The sequence below is a fragment of the Solanum pennellii genome, chromosome 5, assembly GCF_001406875.1.
Source record: "Solanum pennellii chromosome 5, SPENNV200".
Taxonomy (NCBI): Eukaryota; Viridiplantae; Streptophyta; class Magnoliopsida; order Solanales; family Solanaceae; genus Solanum; species Solanum pennellii.
Window position 1 is genome coordinate 72,706,715 of NC_028641.1, and position 14,640 is coordinate 72,721,354.

Genomic DNA, 14,640 nt, shown 5'->3' on the forward strand with positions numbered 1-14,640 from the left:
ATCAAGTCAATATATATTTGTCTTGTGTTTGAATTTATAGTTCATTTATTTAACCGTCATTAATTAACATATATTTTACTTTATTAAATCACGTGATAATGGAAATTAAAATATATTTTTTTAATGATACATGAACGTTGTGTTTTAAATTTGACGTTATTTGGAGTAGATATTGGGTGTTGAAATTGGAAAATTAAAATTATTATATTTTAGCAAAATAAAATTTTAAGACTGCACTTGACATTCATATTAACCACTTTTAATAGAGTTCGGAGCCTAAAGGGTATAAAATGTTAACAAAAATTTCAAAATGGTATATGAATTTTTATTTTAACCAAAAAGGCAAAATCGCTTTGAAAATAAAAATTCATATATACCGTTTTAAAATTTTTATTAACATTTTATACCCTTTAGGCTCCGGACTCACTTTTAATATATGTCTGAAATCTATACAGTTATGAAAAACTAAAAGTTTGTTAAATGAGTTTACTAGATTTATTGTTATTTTTGACAAAGTAATAATTTAAAGTGTAATAATTGAAAGTTGCTCTTTATGACATGAAACTTATATCTTAAATTTTAGTTTATTTAATAATATTTGAATATTCAAATTTAAAAGTAAAAAAGTCAAAACGTCATACATGCATGACTAAATTTTAACACAAATTGTATATGTAAATTAAACACAAATTTTCAACTTTAATAATATACGTTTATATTATTTTTAAAATAAATAAATTTGTAAAAAAAATATTCACATTTAATATTTATATCAAATCAAATAATTTGACCTTGTAAGAACGACCAAAAAATATTTTATTGTTTACCTTAATAAATGTATCGTATCGTTCTTTGGTAACAACATAACAAACATATGTGGGAAATAATTGATATCAAACAAATAAATAAAATTGTTGCAACTATCTCAATTGATCATAAGTAATGCATAGTTTATTTTATTTCAATTGTCACATAGTCACATTCTCCAACCTTCCGTGATACGCATTCTCATAGTATTTTCAACTATTTTTTCATAAATCTCCTATCTTCTGAAATTAATTTTCATCACGTGCATGATGACACTTTCACTTTATTTAGGATTTTCGAATTTCACCTGCATTTTTAATAAATTCAATCATTAATACGTTTAGTCAAAAAGAGAAAATATTACAATAACAACAAGAAATTTGATCATTTTTAAATTACCTACAATTATTTAATTATTCTTTTAAAAAAAAGATTATTTCTGCTGCTGCAGATTTAGGCTATGCTTGTCAAACCATAAATAATTGCTTCTATGTTATGTTTTTTAGTTGGACTATGTTGAACATGTGGAGAATAATATATATGGGTAAATCTAATTGTTATTTCCTCTATTTAATTATCATAGATTTTTTCATTTATCTTCAGTAAAATTAGCTGCACTAATCTACTGTGAACCCAATTACGGTATCTCAATTTATGTGATTATTTTTATTTTTTTTCTGTCTCATAAAAAAGGAAAAATGCACAAGTACCCCCTAGATTATGACCGAAATCTCAGAGACACACCTTAATTAAACTAAGGTCCTATATTACCTCCTGAACTTATTTTCCTTATAATTTTGTGCACTTTTTTGGCTTACGTGGCATCCAAATATCATCTCCCACGCGCTTCAATCGCGTCGAGTCACGGACTGTGCTACGTAAGACAAAAGGTGTATAAAATTACGAAAAAAATAAGTTCAGGGAGGTAATAGGACCTTAGTATAATTAAGGTGTGTTTTTGGAATTTTGGTCATAGCCTCGGGGGTACTTGTGCATTATCCCCGTAAAAAATGACAAATATATCTCTGAACTTTTACAAGTGCTATTTAGATATACCCTCTGTTATACTTTTGGGACATTGCTGCCCTTGCCATTAAAAAATTAGAGTATATATACTTTGTATAATAACGGATATATACGTGTCATAATCTTATTCACCGACTCGACATTTATTAAATATCAGATCGATGAATTTGTGTCATGTGTCCCTATTTAGTCTTCTGTTAGAATGAAGGGTATACATGCTCTAGTTTTTTGATGGCAAGAAGACCAATATCCCAAAAGTATGACAAAGGATATCTACTTACCAGTTACGTCAGTTGGGGTATATTTATCCTTTTTCTCCAAAAAGATTAATATGTCACATTTTTTTTGTTAGAGATAATTTTCATTTCAAAATTTTTCATTAACCTTTCAGAAAGATTCAACTATAAGAATTTAGAACACACACGTGCTGGTAAACCAAAATCACTTCAACTTTAATGAAATGATATATAGGTCATACAAATATCTAAAATTTATTTTACATCACAAATTTTATTAAATTTCTTTAAATTTTCAGTGTACTCAAATAATGCTGCGTAAATTGAAACGGATGAAAGTAATAACAAATTAACAATATAATGTTACTTGGAAGGAACAAAGGAAACTAATGAGTGATATTTTTTGGAGTTTCAGGATTTAGTTGAACACTTAGGGGTCGTTTGGTACAAAAATGAATAACTCATGGATTAGTAATGCAGAGATTAGTAATGTAGGGATTAGTAGTGCATGGATTAGTAATGCATGATTTATTTTTATCAAGTGTTTGGTTCATTGTTTCCAATCCCAACTTGTGTTTGAAATCAAATTCTTTAAAAATACCCTTAAATTATTATGTAAATGGGTCAAGGTAGATAATTATTGGAAAATATTTTTTTATGACATTCTAACTAGCTATGAGAAGAATAATCTTGTTGTCATGCTTCTAATTTTCTACTTGAATTATTTGAGGATAAATAATTTTCATCTTAATAAACTGATCACTAACAAAATGTCAATTTTAAATTTAAAAAAGATAAGTCAACTACTTTTAAAATTATAAAGACGGTCAAAAATTGTAAAATTGAATAAACCATGTACATTTACACATAAAAAATTGCAAGTTATAATTTTAATATGTATTTAATTTTTTTTAAATTGTTCAAAATACAAATAATTAGTGATATATTTGTCTTTTAATTAGTAAATATTAAATAACTCACATTTCAAATTTGTATTGATTTGAATTAGATATATTTAGTTACAAATAAGTCTCTCTAAATAATTTGTAAACTAATTTATTTAAATAATTTTACTAGTATAATTATAAAATATAAAAATCAAGAAATTAAAATAAAAATTAGGAAAAAGGGTCTGATATACCCCTCAATTTTGTCATTTAGAGTTGATATACCCTTTGTTATGAAAGTGGCTCATATATACCCCTACTTGTAAACAAATGGCTCACATATACCCTTTTCCTCTAACGGAAATGAAAAAAAATAATTTTAATCTAATTTTTTTTCTCTAAAAAATATAATCCTATATGAGTAAATTTAATCCTCGTCAAACATATTTTTTTTTTGACTTTTTTTTTGTTTCAATGACTAATTTATAATTATTATTTTGATAATCAAATTTATTTATGTTTCACTAATATTCTTGTAAAACTTAATGTAGATGACCAAATTTTTTCTTTGAATACGAAATTAAATTACAATACAAAAAAAATAGTTTAATTTTTTTTTCTTTAAACTAAGGAATGTAAGAAAAAAAACAAAATAAGAATAAGAAACTCAAATAATTATAATAAAAGAAGTCAAAAAATAATTTATGTATGAAAAAAATTAAAATATACCTTGAACTTTGATAGAAGAATCATATATACCCCTAAAATAATTTTTTTTTAAATTAGAACTAATTAATATAAATTTAAAACTAATTTTTTAACTTCCGTTAAATGAAGGGTATATGTGAGCCATTTTGTAACGGCAGGGGTATATGTGAGCCGTTTGTATAACAGTAAGGACATATATGAGTCACTTTTATAACGAGAGGTATATCAGCTCCAAATGACAAAATTGAGGGGTATAGCAAACCCTTTTCCCTAAAAATTAAAAAGATTTGATGGATATTTTTGTTTTTATGTGCTTATCCCATGGTATTATATCCTATGTATTACTAATACCTCCAAATGGAATGTATTAGTATTACATCCTATAATACCATATAGGATGTATTAACTAATTCATAGATTAATTATACATAGGCTCACATTCCTACAGACATAGTATTAAATTATACCATATATAATACATGAATTATTTCTTTTAATGCATCCTATCAAACGCCTCTTATTCTACAAAGTAGCACAACTAGTATGGAGATATTATAACAAACTATTTGAGATCACCCAGAATTATAATTGTTTGAAAAAACTATTGATAAGCTGGTGGATTTCAATGGAGAAGAATCTGATCCCAAAAAAAAAAAAATTGATATTCTTTTATTAGAAGTTTTCCTCTCCTTTTTGTACTGGTATCTATAAAAGTCAAAAATTAACTTTTTTTTAAAAAAACGAGTGATATTTTTTTGGACTACGGGGAGTTTGTAGCAATACTAGTTATTTAATGATACAATAATTTAGATTCAAAATTTTATTCTTCATTCGTTTTTTCTATTTGTTTATATATTCAAACATTCCCCGGATCTTATTAAAAGATAAATTAGTTAAGGTCTACATAAAAGTTTAGAAAAAATTATGCAAAATAGCAAATTCATATTAGGTATTATAGCTACAGTATAATAAAATTATATATTGTGGTTATAGTTTTTTTCAATTCTCTTACTATTTGTTTGATTGAATAATTTGTTTGATTTGTATAATTCGTTTGATTGTATAATTTGGTTCTTAGTTTGTATACGATTTAAAATTATCCTTTGACAAGTAAAATATATCAACGAAGCTCTAAAATATCTTAAATGTATAAATATAAAATATGCATATACTTACCTTATTTATATATTCTGCAAGTAAAATATATAAACAGACAAAAATATACGAATATAATTATTGAAACTATAATTATTGAGTCTTATTATGCCTCTTATATTAGTTATTTCTAAAGGAAACCGGAAGATAGTATTATGGATTGTTAATGTTGAAGTGAAACAACATGACCTTAACTTATAAATTGAAAATAAATAAATTAATGAAAATAAATAAATTAATGAAGATTAAAAACAAACCTATCGTGTGATAAAATGGATATTATCGTCGAGGACTTTCCCACAGATGCAACAACATCTAGAATGTGAAGGAAAGGAAAAAAAAGAAGCATTTAAAATAAATTATAAATAATGAAAGTAAATTATGAATGCAACGAAAAATTATTTCTTGATTTTTTAAATTGACGAGGAGAAAAAAAATGCAGTGTTGGATGAATAAAACTCACATTTTGTTAACAAAGTAGTGGGGTTGACTGATTGACTTCACACAATGATCACACCAAACTCTTCTTGAATTATCTGAATTAAATTTAAAAAGAAAAATATATTAAAAATTAATAATTGAATCTGAAGTAAAATTAACTCATAAAAATATGTCGTTGTAATCCGTTCATCCCAATGATAAATTGAATTTTACTTACATTCTTCTTGTATCTCTGTGTAAGTTGTATCCTTTTTATACTCTACGTTTTCCTTGATCGTTTCTTCATATGTCTTTTTTATTGCGGAATCAATTTTCTTACTCTGCATGTATAAGAATATTATTGTAATTATAACAAAAAAGTGACTTTACTAGATAACTTAATGACGATCATACAAGTAATTAACTTATCATCGGTTTTATTATTTATGCTTATTTTTCCATGTTGCAATGTATTCATTGTGGAATTATTGAGATGTTTATATGAGACAACATCATAATTTTTCGATTTAATAGAATTAGCAAGATTTAGGAATAATGAGCAGACATCTTTTACATTCCAAAAGAGCTATATTAGGAAATATCATGTTTTTTATATAATAAAATCTTTCATCTTTAGCGTTCTGTAAAATTTTAGTTTTTTTTTTAGAGAGTGATTAAATCACATTTTAATTTCTTTAATTATATTTTCAACGAAAATATGTAGAGGAACTTTGTGTATACAAAATTCTTCGTCCTCATCTTTTTCAAAATTATAATTCGAAAATCTTCATTTTCACAATTTTATCTAATTGTTTTTAAAAACATAATAAACTTCATAAAATCAATTGAACCAATAATTTTCGTAAGAATACAAACCTTATGTTGTACCATAGTTTTGCCAAAATTATCTTCATCAAGGACTTTTCCACACAAATTACAACATCTACAATGTCAAATTTTTTTTTTTTAAAAAAAACATTTAGAATTAATAAAAAAATTAAGTAAAAATTCATTCAAAAAAATTCAAGAAAATAAAGCTAACTTACACTAAGTCACCATAAAAATAGGGTCGAATAAATCTTGCACAATAATCGCACAAATAATTGCCCCAAACCATTCTTAATTACCTGAAAAAATACACATGAATCTTTGAAATTTAATTAATAGTATATATTTTAAAAAATAATCCATAATCAACATGTTGAAAGAGGAACAAGAATTACTAAAGTTCTACAATTATAAAAAAAAATAAAAAATTGTACCAATAGATTGAAATTTTCATCTCAATTTTCGATCACAATGTTAAAATTATCAATCCTTAAGAACACGCTAGACCTAAAAAACAAAACCTTGTAGAATGATTAGAATATTCCACTATGGTTAAACCCTAGCCATGCCACAATCAGTGTGATGAAATTTTAAAAAGAATATAAATTGTCAAACCTATTACGATATAATTTTTCGATGAAAGAAAATTATTCCCTTTTAGTGATGTTGCTCCCCAACTGCCTTTTTTTTTCTTCATGTAATGGTGTATTTATAAGTAGGATTTTAGGAGAAACAAAAGAAAAGGCATAAATTTCTAACGAAGAAAATTAAGTATAAAATAATATGTATCCCTCAAATATACTACCTTTTCTAGAAGAAATTTAAATTGTGTTCAATATTTTTTTTAAAAAGAATCCTAAAATTCGTAACTAAATAGTAAATATAAAGGAAAATAAAATTTCAAAGAGGAAGCTAACTTCCTACATGAAACTAGGATGCACTTTGGTACTTAAACAAAAAAAGAATTATTCTTTTTTAAGAAAAAAAATTGTTTCCAAAGTTCCTTTCGTAAAATAAAAAAGGGAAAATTACGCGGCTAAGCAAATTTATACTATTTATTACTCATTATAGTTATAGTTTGCTATAATTACCACTCGCGACTAACATTATACATTAATTATGTGGGCTGACTTCGAGTTTGTATATATATAAGTCGCCAGGATATACAAATCCATATGTATAATATACAATTTTTAAAACCTATATACATATACAATTCACCTCTCTCCCACTCTCTGCCCTCTCTCGCCTCTCTCCTCCCTCTCTTAATATCGCTCGCCTCTCTCCTCCCTCTCCCAATCTCGCTTGCCATTTATACAAATGTATATGTATAATATACAGTTACATACAATTATATACATATACAATTCACCTCTCTCCCACTCTGTTCTCTCTCTCCTCCCTCTCTCGATCTCGCTCGCCTCTCTCCCTATCTCTCGATCTCTCTTGCCATATATACAAATACATATGTATAATACACAATTATATAACCAATATACATATACAATTCATCTTTCTCCCACTCTTTTCCCCCTCTCTCTCGCCTCTCTCCTCTCTCTCCCAGTCTCGCTCGCCTCTCTCCTCCAGATAACATGTAGCTATAAATTTTAGTTATCACACTATAGCTATGAAGATTAATTAATCATTTTTAAGTGGTTATATGTGAAAGTTTCCCAATAAAAAAAGGTAAAATAAATATTCCTTAATTTTTTAATGTAAATTAAATAGGAAAATAATTTTTCAAGCAAATAAAATAATATCTGATTGTCTTCTATTCTTAAAAAAATCTAACATAAATATAATAGGGAAAATACATTTTCAAGAATGAGTCAAATTGATCCCTAGAAATCACCCTGTTCGTTCCGTTTTAGCTGTTATTTTCAAAGCTAAATTATATTACATTAATTTGATATTTTAAAATAAAATTTTAGATATTCAAAATATGTATATTGCAACTTTTTTCATATGAATATGATTAAAAAAGTACATCTTAAAATATTAATTAAAATTTATATCGTTCAAAAAAAGAAATTATAACAGCTAAAAAATTCATATGAATATGATTAAAAAAATATATCTTAAAATATTAATTAAAATTTATATCGTTCAAAAAGGAATTATAACAGCTAAAAAAGAACGGATAAAGTACTTAAACGTAAATAAAATAGGAAAAAACATTGTTGAGAAGGAAACACTTATTTTCCTTATTAAAAAGAAATCAAGAAGGATTGACATCTCTAGATATCAATACTATCAAAAATATATAAACGTTTATTTAGAGCTAGCTAGCTAGTAACACCTGCTTTGGAAAATGGTTGTTATCCGTTTTAATGTATTGTTAGTTTAAATATAATGTTTATTTTGATTGTTACTTAATTTTATTATATTCATCATTATATATCAACGAAAAACTCTCATTTTGTGTAACAACTGATTTGATGTTGGTCACAATGTTATCTTAATATAATTTTCTTCTTATTTTTGTCTTATTATTTTATGATCATATTTTATCATTTACTATTTATCCTATTATCAAATTATTGGTGTGTGAATATAACAACGAAAAAATGATCTATCATCTTTTCAAACGTTGTATTCATTAAAATAATACATACTAAAATAAATTTAGGGTGTTTGAAATACTCTCCAACTAATTGTTACCTACTTCCAAGAATCCATTTTGCATGTCACTATACAAAAAATGTACACTTTTTTTATGACTTACCTAAAAAATTTCACAACTTCATATAAAAGACCTTTAACAAGATACATTCAAATCACTCAAAAACTTCTCTAAACAAACAAAAAGATGGCCAGATTAGTTAACTCCATTTTCTTTACCTTCTTGTACATAAGTTTGATATACACACTTTCACCTTTTGTCAATGCAACAACTTCACAATTTGATATTCAAGTTCTAGTAGCCATCAAAACGTCGATAGACCCTTTTTCAATAACCGCGGATTCCTTCCTTAGTAGTTGGGATTTCAACTTAGACCCTTGTGAGACAACTGGTGCAAGTTTCTTAGGCATTCTTTGCACAGTTCCTGATCAAGTAGACACTAATGCCACGAGCCGGATAATGGAGATTGATCTAGAAGGCGATGGACTAGAGGGGTTCTTGACATCGTCTATCGGGAACTTAACTGAACTTGTTACTCTCAATCTAGGTAGGAACAAGTTCAGAGGACCAGTACCAGAGAGTATAACTAATTTGAGGAAACTTACAAGTCTTCAACTTTATGAGAATTTTTTCTCAGGTAGTCTTGTTGATGACATTGGTGTCCTTTCAAAACTCGAAAATCTTGATGTCTCAAATAACAGACTCTCTGGTTCAATCCCTTCCTCCATTACGTCACTTAGAAGTTTAACGCGATTAGACCTGTCTAACAATGAATTCACCGGAAAAATTCCTCAACTCAACGGATTATGGCAACTCTCTTCATTTGACATTTCAAATAACCAAATTTATGGGAATTTACCACAATTCCCGTTGAAGATCAAAACAATATCACTAAGCCACAATTTGTTATCAGGACACATTACCCCAGTGCATAAACTTAGACATTTAAACACATTAGACCTTAGTGATAACAGATTTTCAGGAGGAATAAACAAAGGGATCTTCAGGTTAACTGAATTAAGTCACGTAAACGTTTCAGTAAACCGTTTCACAGTGTTTGAGGTGGTAGAGTTCTCTGATAAAAACTCACAGCTACACACGTTAGACGTACATGCTAATCGTCTACATGGTCATTTACCTGTGAACCTTGTTACTTACCCAAACTTAACAGAAATAAACCTTGGACATAACCTGTTTTCGGGTGAGATTCCATCAGAGTATTGGTCAAGACTCCGATTTTCATGGAGAAGTCTTAACTTGGAATATAATAACCTGGAGGGATCGGTGCCTCGTGAGCTCAACAGGACTTTAGAAGGGGTTCAGGGAAGTTTTGAACACAACTGTCTAATTTGTCCAAAGGGATTGCAGCTATGTCATGGACAGAGGACAGCTTCAGAATGTCATGGAGGAGACCATGATTAGTTGAAAAAATTACATTGCATTTTTATATGTTTTCCTAGTTTTTTCAATATAGTTTATAAGTTGCAGACTGTTATTTCAATGAATAAAAAGTAGCATCGAAAGCTCCTTAAATTTGTCAGTATATTTTATTTAGACACTCGAACTACAACATGTTCCTATTGAGCACCTGAACACAAAAAAAGGGGCCAAATGACAAGGTAAGGCCTACCCTTTTTTCTCCTCGCGGAGTATACCTCACCATCCAAACATCTGATTACAGGGCGACTTCAAACGACTAGTTGATTCAAAACAGCTCAGTTAGGGTGTCTTTCTGTTAATATTTAACTATAATAGACACCGCCGAACATCAACAAAAGAACCTTACATGAAAAATACCAGCCAAACAATACAACATTTTTATGTACTTTTCTGCACATAAAAGCATATTTAGGAACATGAATATGAACAATAAGGGAAGAACAAACAAGAAACATCACGAATCGTGATCAAGCTTTTGAAACTAGTGAAATATCAGAGTTAATAAATGAAATCTCTTCAACTATTTTCTCAAGTGCAATTTCATCTTTTAGTATACCTGTATGTGAAACTCCTTGTAACTTGATGACTTTAAGATGTTGATAAGTACTCTTATTTGATTCGAAACTCAACAAGCTTATCATATTAACAGTCCCATCGCCATCCCCATACACAATCTCAGGCGACTTATCAAAATCCCCGTCTGCATACAACAACGTCTCGGGAGTTTTAACCCCACAACCAATTACACAAGTGATAGGCACTTGATCAGTACTAGTTACCAAATTTTCAACCAAGGGCAAGATTCGCGATGTGTAAGGCAAAACCCCTTCAGGAAACCCGATATCCTTAAGGAATTCCGCGATGTCATGAGCTGAGTACGTAACATTAGGGGTAACAACAAGTGGTGATTTGGTGTTAAACACTTTCGGAGAAGGCAAAAGCCACATATTACTTTCAGAACTCCTCTGTTCTTCCCTTACGAGTAACGGATTAACTAAAGGCACACCAAGTGTGTTACCAGAAGCAAAAGTGAGCATTTGCATAACTGTTCCTCCCCATGGTGAGGCCAATGCTATAAAGTGTTTGATGTATTTTTGACTCCAGGATTTTGGATTACGAACGAGTAGTTGCTGGACATATAAACCACCTAAGCTGTGAGAAACAAGAATAACAGGTTTACCTCCATTTGAATTACTTGCACTTTCTATCAGTTCTTTCAAGTCCTCAAGATATTTCGAACCAACATGACTTTGATGACCTTCTGCAGCTAAACCATAACGAAAATCGTAGGGTGCTCCAAACAGATTTGCACCATCTCTATAGCCTATTTCTTCCAAAGCTTTCACAAGTGGCTCCATATATGCTGTAATTTTCCTAAACATGTTAAAGAAAAAGTTAATACAAGGAATTTCTTGAGTTATTGGTTGACACAGAATCGAAATTCTTGAATCATACGTTACCATAATGGCGCTATATGATATAACGCCATACTGGTAACGTATGATATTAGCATTTTGATCAACTGAGGGCATATTTTTTGTTCTTCTTTATAGTGTTATCAGGACAACCTTTTTTGCACTTCAACTGGAAAACAAGATTAAGCATTTCCAACACTCAATATATTACCGCGTTTCATTTCATATTACTTGACCATGTTGACCTGACATAGTCTTTAAGAAAACTTCGATTGGATGTGTATTTTACTAAACTAAACCTATTAATGATATTTTGAAACTCCATATTTTACTACTACTACTTTATGTATTTGTTTCTTCCGGTTCAATTTGTTTGTCCAACTTTTATCTTTAGTCCGTTTCCCAAAAAAAACATCTATTCTCTTTTTGACAATTCTTTAGTTCCAACTATCCACGTGACATTCTTAAAACCACACGATTAGAGACATATCTTTAGTTAATGATCACATGATTCAACAATCTTTTTTACTTTCTTAAATTACGTGTCAAGTCTAAATAGGACACACAAACTGAAACGGATTGAGGGAGTATTTAATACTAAACAATTTGTTTAGTTAAAAACACGTTATCCCGAAATTAATTATTCCAGAATAAGTTATTCCACCATGTATTGGATAATTTGTCTCATCACTATGGTAAAAATGAAGGGATAAGTACTTCAACAACTACTTAATACCTCCAACCAAATGCAGGATAGAGTAATTCTGCATTTTATCACAGAATTATTATTTATACCTTATACCACGTATCAAACGACAAGTGAATTAAAACAAGATGTTTTTAATATAGGGAGTATAAAAAAAAAAACCTCAAAACACAATGTAATTAGCTGATAAATAAATAAGTAGGAATCAATTAACTTACTGTAGATAAGGATGAAGATAAAGAAGGGATTTAGTAGAACCAAAATGTGTAATCCTAGTCTCAACACCAGGATTATTATAATAATCATCTAATTGTGTTTGATAATAAAGCTTCATCCTTTGATTAAAACACTTTGTAAATGGTGCCAAAAGTATACTTGGATCAAACCATATCCTAAACCAACCTTCACTATCTTTATTTAATGGATACAATTTGTTGCACAATAAGCTTGTAGGCTTGTACTTTGAAGTTAATCTTGCTTCTAATTGGTTTCCACCAGCTCCTGGTATCAAGATTAGAGGGTTGAGATTAGTAGTAATTGCATGGCAATTAGTGGACAACATTGTTGATATTATGAATATGATTAGGATTTTCATGGCTAATTAATTAATATTGTCAATGAACAAAAAGAGGAAGGAAAAATTATGTATAAGGCCATTGGTGTAAAGATAAGGATATGAAGAAACTTTGTTGTTTATACTTGTGGTAGATAATGTGTTGACGTTGTTAATTATTGGACAAGTATACAAATATATATACTATATGCTTTTTGAGATCACCATTTAAATTGTTTGTAATTGTTTTTTTTTACAAGTTTAATTACTTGTTTTGGAAATAATTTAAACGTACACGATTTAAGATTGTGAAAATTTGTATTTAATTTGTGTTCGCTTTGCAACTTTTTTTACAAATTTACCTGTTTTGGAAATTATTTAAACATACACGATTAAGATAAAAAATTAGCATTTAACTTTAATGTGTAGATAATGTGTTGATGTGGTTAATTATTGGGACACGGGACAAGTTTACAAATATATATATATGCTTTTGAGATCGTCATTTAATTGTGTTTAGTTTAAAAATATTTTTTTGTAAATTTTACCTGTTTTGAAAATAATTTAAATGTGTGCGATTAAGATTGAAAATTTACATTTAATACGCATGGAATAAATAAAGTAACACCTCTCTTTGGCTAGCACTACTAAAAAAAGAATTTCAACTTTTTTTAAGATCTTTTTTTAACCTTATTTTTCTAATTAAAAATATAATAAATTCATGAAAAATATTACTTAATGACGATATAAAAAGCTACTTGTTGATAATAGATGCCCAATTTTCAGCTTAAAAAAAAAACCTATACAGCATAAAGGAATATGTGTAGCAGTTTTTATGCTCAATATTTCCACATAATGTAAGAACTTGGCTTTTTCAAATTATAACTTAATCATTTTCTTTAATAGTTTTTTTGTTGCCATAGAAGTTTGCAGGAAAATAAAAATATAAGTTCATTATTAATACTATTAATTATTTTTCTTAAGACCCTTATTGTTCCTTCTCCTTTTGTTAGGGTTGTTTATTTATATTTACTCTTCACTAGTTTCCTTTGAACTTTGCACACCTCTTTAAGACAGTGATTAATTAATATAAGTATGTTTTCAGGATACTCAGATTAGATATATAATTTTAAGTCTTGAAAAATAATTTGTAAATAAATAATTAATGTTAAGAGTAAAGTTTTAAAAAAATTTCTTTTTTTTTCTTTATATATTAAAAGTAATAAAAAAAATCTATTTTTCAGATAATGGACAAATAGAAGCGAATGGAGAGAATACTAAGTTTTCATAAATCTCTTCACTTTTCTCTAACTTCTAAGATTTAGCATTGTTGTCGCAATGGTATGTCAGAATTTTCACAATCAAAATATGAAGCAACCCCACAAAGAAGTCAAAGGGGATTCAACCAAGTATAATTTTCTATTTAAGGGGATTCAGATTAACCTCTTTGGCCCTATCAAACTCCACCCTTGTCTGGTTGTATCATCTGTATTGCATTCAGTGAGTGAATGATCACTATAATCCCAGCAGGTTCATTGACTATGACCAGCCTTTGCCACCAGACAGTGGCTAGTTTCAGGGTCTAACTAGCAGTCTTAGCCTTAACGATGCTCTACCACGGAGTTTGCATCGTGGAGTACACACAACATAGGTCAGAGTCATGGATGCAACTATCCCCAGTTACATGTTCACAGGTGTACATTCAGTTTAGCCTTCAGGCCCAATTGCATGCAGCAATTTGTAGAGCAGACATGCATATGTTTTCTTCCTAGGATAATTTTGGACTTAAGAGACATGTAGAGGAAGCTTACCAGGTCTAGATGACTCACCCCACAG

The 14,640-nt window shown here is 28.6% G+C and overlaps 3 protein-coding genes across 3 annotated transcripts; 1 reads left to right on the plus strand and 2 right to left on the minus strand.

Moving 5' to 3' along the window:
* Positions 1 to 854: 854 nt before the first annotated feature.
* LOC107020170 lies at positions 855 to 6,369 on the minus strand. Its single transcript, XM_015220466.2, has 6 exons — positions 6,286 to 6,369; positions 6,116 to 6,182; positions 5,478 to 5,580; positions 5,283 to 5,355; positions 5,077 to 5,134; positions 855 to 1,114 (listed from the first exon to the last, which is right to left on the minus strand). The coding sequence occupies exons 1-5, from the start codon at positions 6,354 to 6,356 to the stop codon at positions 5,077 to 5,079; spliced, it is 372 nt and encodes a 123-aa protein (XP_015075952.1). The 5' UTR covers positions 6,357 to 6,369; the 3' UTR covers positions 855 to 1,114.
* Positions 6,370 to 8,703: 2,334 nt separating this feature from the next.
* Positions 8,704 to 10,248, plus strand: LOC107020906 (LRR receptor-like serine/threonine-protein kinase FLS2). The gene has a single exon (XM_015221434.2). It carries the CDS (start codon positions 8,877 to 8,879, stop codon positions 10,110 to 10,112), a length of 1,236 nt encoding a protein of 411 aa, XP_015076920.1. The 5' UTR covers positions 8,704 to 8,876; the 3' UTR covers positions 10,113 to 10,248.
* A 191-nt stretch (positions 10,249 to 10,439) lies between these two features.
* LOC107020905 (lecithin-cholesterol acyltransferase-like 1) lies at positions 10,440 to 12,970 on the minus strand. Its single transcript, XM_015221433.2, has 2 exons — positions 12,470 to 12,970; positions 10,440 to 11,504 (listed from the first exon to the last, which is right to left on the minus strand). Exons 1-2 carry the CDS (start codon positions 12,844 to 12,846, stop codon positions 10,598 to 10,600), a joined length of 1,284 nt encoding a protein of 427 aa, XP_015076919.1. The 5' UTR covers positions 12,847 to 12,970; the 3' UTR covers positions 10,440 to 10,597.
* Positions 12,971 to 14,640: the final 1,670 nt, after the last annotated feature.